The sequence below is a fragment of the Malurus melanocephalus genome, unplaced genomic scaffold, assembly GCF_030028575.1.
Source record: "Malurus melanocephalus ecotype Western Australia unplaced genomic scaffold, MMel_1.1 scaffold_613, whole genome shotgun sequence".
Classification (NCBI taxonomy): domain Eukaryota; kingdom Metazoa; phylum Chordata; class Aves; order Passeriformes; family Maluridae; genus Malurus; species Malurus melanocephalus.
In genome coordinates, this window is record NW_026623845.1 from 353,860 (window position 1) to 360,192 (window position 6,333).

Sequence of the window (6,333 nt, forward strand, 5' to 3'; positions counted from 1 at the left end):
CTGCAGCTGCTGGGCTGGGGGAGCTGCAGCCAGGGGTGCAGCAGAGCCCCTGCACTGGGGAGCCGCCGGCTGGGGGGCACAGCGGGGTCATGGGGTGCTGCTCTGCACCCTCAGACCCTCATCCAGAGCGTCCCCTTCACCCAACAGGCAGGGCTTTCCCCTGCCCAGCCCCTGAGCACCCCAAACCCAGCCCAGCCCCAGCTGAGCACCCCACAAGCTGCCCCAGGCCCTACCGGGGGTCCTTCTGCAGCAGTTGGCTGATGAAGTCCTTGGCTTGCTGYGAGATCTCCGAGAAGGTCTCCTCCTCAAAGTCCCACCGGGCGGCTGTGACATTGCTCAGCGTCTCCAGGTCYGTGTCCCCCTGGAACGGGGACTCCCCGCTCAGCCTGGACAGGGGACCCCAGGACATGAGAGACAGATCAGCCCCCGCAGCCCGGCCTGCCCTGCCCAGGAGGGCACTCACAGGATGTAGCAGATGACGCCGACGCTCCACATGTCCGTGGACAAGCTCACGGGCTCGAAGGAGACCACTTCTGGAGCCATGAACTCAGGGGTGCCGTGCAACACCTTCACAGGCGTGTCTGCAGCTGCAGAGAGGATGCAGGTGGCCATTTGGGATCTCCCTGGGGCAGGTATCCAGTTGAGATTGCCCTGGGGCCAGTGGCCATTTGGGATCTCCCTGGTGCAGGTGTCCAGCTGGGATTGCCCTGGGGCCAGTGGCCAGTTGGGATCACCCTGGGGCAGGTATCCAGTTGGGATTGCCCTGGGGCCGGTGGCCATTTGGGATCTCCCTGGTGCAGGTGGCCAGTTGAGATTGCCCTGGGGCCAGTGGCCATTTGGGATCGCCCTGGTGCAGGTGGCCAGCTGGGACTTCTCTGGGATGGGTGTCCTGCTGAGATTGCCCAGGGACAGGTGTCCCACTATGATTGCCCTGGGGCCAGTGTTCAGCCAGGATCGCCCTGGGATGGGTGTCCAGCCAGGACCTCCTCGGGACAGAGGACACYAACACACCCCAGGTGGATGAGCCCCTGTCCCCAGGTGGAGCTGCCACCCTCCAGGACCCACTCAGGTCTCGGTGCTCTCCTGGAGCCCCTCTGTGTGCCAGGCACCCACGGGCACAGGGGTGTCCAGCTCAGGAGCAGGGCTGGGGACACCCAGGCTGMCCCAGAGCGTGGTGTGGTCACCAGGAAGGCCCTGGGTTGGTGTCCTGGGCAGGAGGACACCGAGCTGCTGGCTTGGCCAGCTCCTGTCCCCGTRCTGGTGACACCCCGGACCCCCAGACCCCGTCCTTGCTCACCCAGCTGCCGTGCCAGCCCAAAGTCGATGATCTTGACCTGGTGGCTGCTGGGGCTGACACAGACGATGTTCTCAGGTTTGAGGTCCAGGTGGACGATGGCCTGGCCGTGCATGAAGCACAGCCCYTCCAGGATCTGCCGCACGTACTGGGCACTGCTGGGCTCCGTGTGCTCAAAGTCATCGTCCACAATGCGCTCAAAGAGCTCCCCGCCCGCCACGCTGGGGACAGTGAGGGGCTGGGGACCCTGCTGGGGCCAACCAGCCCCACCAGAGAACCCAGACTGGGAGCTCTGGGAGCTCCTCCTCACCCTGATCTGCAGGGGCTGCAGGTTTCCCACCCATCCCACGGCACAGGGACCCCTCCCCACCTGCCACAATGGGGACAATGAGGTGTTGGGAACCTCTTTGGGGTCTATCAGCCCTAAGGAGAAGCCCCACCAGAGAACTCAGTGCTCTGGGAGGATCTCACAACCCATAACTCCAGGGTCTTCAGGTTCCCCATCCCACTCCACACCCACACCCCATGGCACAGGGAACCCTGCCCACCTGCCACACTGGGGACAATGAGGTGTTGGGGGACCCCACTGGGGTGAACARCCMCACCAGAGAACCCAGACTGAGAGCTCTGTGAGACCTCCCCACCCTGATCTGCAGGGGCTGCAGGTTYCCCAYCCATCCCACAGCACAGRGACCCCTCCCCACCTGCCMCWRTGGGSAYAATGAGGTGCTGGGGACCCCRYTGGGSTGAACCAGCTCAGAGRAGGGGYAGCMCCACCAGAGAACCCAGACTGGGAGCACCTCCCCACCCTGATCTGCAGGTTCCCCATCCACTCCATGCACAGGGACCCCTCCCCACCTGCCACTKTGTTGGGGACCTCTTTGGGGTCTMCCAGCCCTAAGGAGAAGCCCACAGCACTCTGGGAGGATCTCAGCATTCATAACTCCAGGGTTTCCAGGTTCCCCATCCACCCCATGGCACAGGGACCCCTCCCCACCTTCAGTGCCCCCCTGGCAGAGCCCAGCACTGTTGCCATCACTCACTACTCCATGATCATCACCAGCTCTGCGGGGCCCTGGAAGGCTCCGAGGCACTGCACGAGGCGTGGGTGGTGCAGGAGGTTCATCAGCTCCACCTCGGCCCGAGCCGCCTGCTTCTCCTTCGCCGTGCGTGTCCGGAAATATTTCCCAGCCCGGATTTTGCCGGTGGCCTTTTCCTGCAGCCTGTACACCGTCCCGAATTTCCCCCTGGGGCAAAGGGAGGGTGAGGGATGGAGGAGACACCACCAGCACCCCCTGCAYCCCACCAGGGCTGTGCAGGGACAGCCGTGAGCCATCCCCGGGTGGGGGGGACGTGGCACCCCCACTTACTCCCCGAGTTTCTCCAGCTGTGTGTACAAATCTGAAACCTTGTCCTGGCTGTTGATGACCACGTCACAGTGCTCAAAGGCCTCCTCAGCTCCTGGGGGAKGGATTAATGTGGGCCATGCAGGGATTCCCCAGTTTTGGGGGCCAGGGGTCTGCCTGCCCATCCTGGGGTAATTTCTGTGTCCCCCCTGTTCCATCTGGGACCAACCACCCTCCCCACAGAGCCTGGATGGGAGCTGGGGAGAGCATGRGGACAGCTCCTGCAGCATCCCAGTGCCCTGCAAGTCAGGCTTGGGGTGAAAGGGGCTTTTAGGACCAAAAATCCATGAGGAACAGGACCGGGATGGGATGGGGGTTGGTGCCAATATGGGATGGACGGGGGTGACACCAGTGCTGGGGTCCCCTGTGCCTCTCTGGGGACAGAGCGATGGCTCTGCTGTACCTCCTGCCTGGGACATGGCGGTGCCACCGGCTGCTGGCACGGTCAGGACAGGCGCTGGGTGTGTCCCCSGGGCTGGCACGGGGGTGCTGGGGCAGGTGATGGCCGTGGCTCTGCTCCGGCTGCTCCCTGGGGTTCTGCACCTTCCCCCTGCCACGGGAGAGCAGCGGCGTCGCTCCATCTGCACCCACATCCCCATCCCGCCCCAGAGCCCCATCCTGACGGATCTAGAGGGACCCAGCCAACACCTAAAGCAAGGCCCCTTCTTGGATRGGGACAGCCGCGTCCCAGGAGCGCCTCAGGCTCCAAGCCGATGTTTTTCCCATGCGCTGTCTTACATCAGCCAGGAAATCCCCAGGAAAGCCGCACTTGTAGGGCAAAGGAGCTGTTTCCTTGCACGGCCCCTCCACGCCCCATCCTCGGAAAGGTTGGGAGGACAGGGCAATGACAGCCGAGGGCGCCACGCAGCAGCACCCAAAAAAAACCCCAACCCGAGAGCCGCAGCACTGACCTGTCACTGCCCAGTCCCTCCTGTCCCAGGCCACCTGCAGGTCCCTGACCTTTCCTGGTCACTGCAGAGTCACCGGGGAGCTGGGGAGGAAGGGAAGGGGTGAYACTGAGGACARCAGGGAYCACACAATYGGRGATGTCTCCTATGGGGATGTCTCGGGGTGCAGCCGGGAGCATCCCTCCCGCTCCGGTGCTGGGAACAGCCCCGACTCTCCCCTCCCTTTCCTTCCCAGCAGAGCGCTTCCGGACCTGGGGGTAAACAACCCCCAGCAGCACCGAGCCGTCCCCAGATKGTGTCCCAACCCCGCGACATCCCGGCTGGCACCGTGCAGGGGCGCAGGTTTGCAACGCGGGGGCTCAGACGAAGAAAACCCAGGGTGAGGAGTCCGCAGAGACCTGACACACCTCATTATAAAACAGAGACCCCAGCCCGGCGCTGCTCTCCTAGAAATTATCCCGAGTTTGGAGCCTCTCAGGGGTTAAATCCACCCGCAGCCCGGCCCCGGCCAACCCCCGCCTCCTTCCCAGCCGTGGGTGGGTTCCTGCGGAGGGGCTGAGCACCCACACCTGCCCCCAGTCCCAGCTCCACCTGCAGCAATATCCCAGCGGAACTATCGCTCCCCCGACACACACCATGGGCTTCAGCTTCCCGGGACAGCCCGGCTCCGACTGCAGGGAAGCCGGGCTGAAGGTAAATGGSGAGTTGCAAAACTCTTCCAGGCCTCCAAATCAGGTGGTTTGGAGGAAAAATGTGTTTTCCAGCCTTTATCCCCCAAAAGCAGGAGCCTGCAGCCGCTCTGGCGACCGGTGCGCCCGGTTTGTCCAGTTTGCCCAGATTTAAAATGGGAACAACATCGTGATTTCCTGCCGGAGCTGACCACAGACCGCACCGGGACCCGAAATCCCCGGGGAGCCACACACGGGGACATGTCACAGCAGCCCGAGCGGAGGGGGTGTCACCTGGGGTTACCTGCTGTCCGGAGCCAGGTCTCGGGGAGATTTGGGGCCGTGCCAGCGCCGCCAGACGCGTCCCAACGCCGCTCCCAGGCTCGGCACAAAGTCCACGGTCCCCGGCAGGGAGTAAGGACAAATGTCCCCAGGGCGATGGCGGGGTCACCACAACCCCGCCGTGCCTTTGTCACCACGACCTTGCCAGCGGCGGGGCACAGCCGGGGACGGGGGTGCCGCGGGCGGGGGTCCCGCGGGCGGGGGTCGGGGGTCCCCCCCGGCTCTCGGAGGGTGAGGGATGCGTGGATGTTCCCGGCTCGGCGATGCCGCCAGCGCTCGGCTCGACCCCGCTGCGATATCGACTGCTGGGGACAGGATAGGACACGGGGGTGGCCTGGCTGGGGACAGCAGATGGAGCACGGCTGGATGCATCCCGCCCGCCCGGAGAGGGGTGATGGACACCGGGCACCTGCGGCCGCGGTTCCCGAGCAGCTCGGAGCCTCTCCCGGGCAGGATGGGCTCCTCCCGGCACGGGGAGAGGCAGGAGAGCCCCGGAATGCGAGGGAGCCCGGCAGCCGCTTGATGTCAGTGTTGGCCCGACGCTGGTCCCGGTGACAGCAGGAAAAAAAAGCAGAAAAAAACCTGGAGGGGACAAAAATTTGGGGCCTGGGGGATCTGTGGAGAGCTGGCAGCACCCAGGTSCCTGCGGGATGTGCCGGGATCGAGCACCCGGCTGGAGGGTGAATCTCCGGGTGCCGCGTTCTCTCTGGAGGGAGCATCTCATCCATGGGACATCAACAGCAGGAAAAGCTGGATGCYGGTGCAGGGATCGACAAGCAAATCAATCCATCCTTTGGGATTCTCCCATCACTGCCAACCTGACCCCATCCCACATCTGTGCTGTTGGATTTGGGAAGGTGGCCCATCCGAAATGTCCAGCAGTGCTTTACCCACCACAGACATCCTCTCCTTGTGCCTTATAAAATTAATTTGTTCATGGAATGAATTAAATAATTAATCATTAGCTGTCACACCCAGGCATCCATGTGTCCCTGCTTTGGGGATTGTGTTGTCCCTTCTGCCGGGAGGATCCTCTGGCACAGCCGGGATGGGATTTCCAGGTGGCTTCCCCAATCCCAAACCTTCTCATGGTGCCCATGGGGTCACCCCGACCCCCCTGCAGCCCCCCYTTTGGGCTGAGTCAGGGCTCTTTAAGCAGATCCAGCTGCCTCTGCTTTTTTGTAGGTCCTACAATAAACGGTGTCACCGCAGGGCTCAGCTGTGGAGCTCAGTGCTGGGTGACAGTGCAGGGGACAAGATGTCCTGTCCTGGCTCCTGGGTGTCCATCTGTCCTTGATCCCGTCGTGCCTGAGGGAAGGGGACATGGGGACATGGTCTCTGCTCCCTGTTACTGCAGGGGACACAGCCCCTGTCCCCATCACCCAGGGGGACACGGTCCCTGCTCCCCATTCCCCTGGAAAGGAACACTCAGTGACACAGGTGACATGGGGACATGGGGGACACTGAGGACTTGAGGGGCACAGGGAAGACAGGGGCACACGGAGATCATGGGGACACACACAGGACACGAGGACGAGGGATGACACGGACATGGGGACACAGGAGGGTACTCAGAGGCCTTGGGGGGATCAGGGGAACAGGAAGGGGACACTGGGAAAGTGGGGGACACCGGGGGGACATGGGAGCCACAAGGGTCCCTCCATGGGGAGCAGATGGGGGGATGCAGAGGACATGGGGGGGACAGGGGACATTGG

The 6,333-nt window shown here is 63.5% G+C and overlaps 1 protein-coding gene across 1 annotated transcript in view; it reads right to left on the reverse strand.

The window, feature by feature from the left end:
* Positions 1 to 4,774, reverse strand: part of LOC130583660 (myosin light chain kinase, smooth muscle-like) — a 5,833-nt gene extending 1,059 nt beyond the window's left edge. The window contains exons 1-9 of the mRNA XM_057383171.1: positions 4,581 to 4,774; positions 3,612 to 3,691; positions 3,104 to 3,250; positions 2,665 to 2,755; positions 2,338 to 2,541; positions 1,298 to 1,515; positions 464 to 587; positions 234 to 386; positions 5 to 69 (exon numbers count right to left, since the gene is read on the reverse strand). Coding sequence (XP_057239154.1) covers positions 5 to 69; positions 234 to 386; positions 464 to 587; positions 1,298 to 1,515; positions 2,338 to 2,541; positions 2,665 to 2,755; positions 3,104 to 3,119 — 871 coding nt within the window. The 5' untranslated portion in view covers positions 3,120 to 3,250; positions 3,612 to 3,691; positions 4,581 to 4,774. The remainder of the gene's footprint in view (positions 1 to 4; positions 70 to 233; positions 387 to 463; positions 588 to 1,297; positions 1,516 to 2,337; positions 2,542 to 2,664; positions 2,756 to 3,103; positions 3,251 to 3,611; positions 3,692 to 4,580) is intronic.
* Positions 4,775 to 6,333: the final 1,559 nt, after the last annotated feature.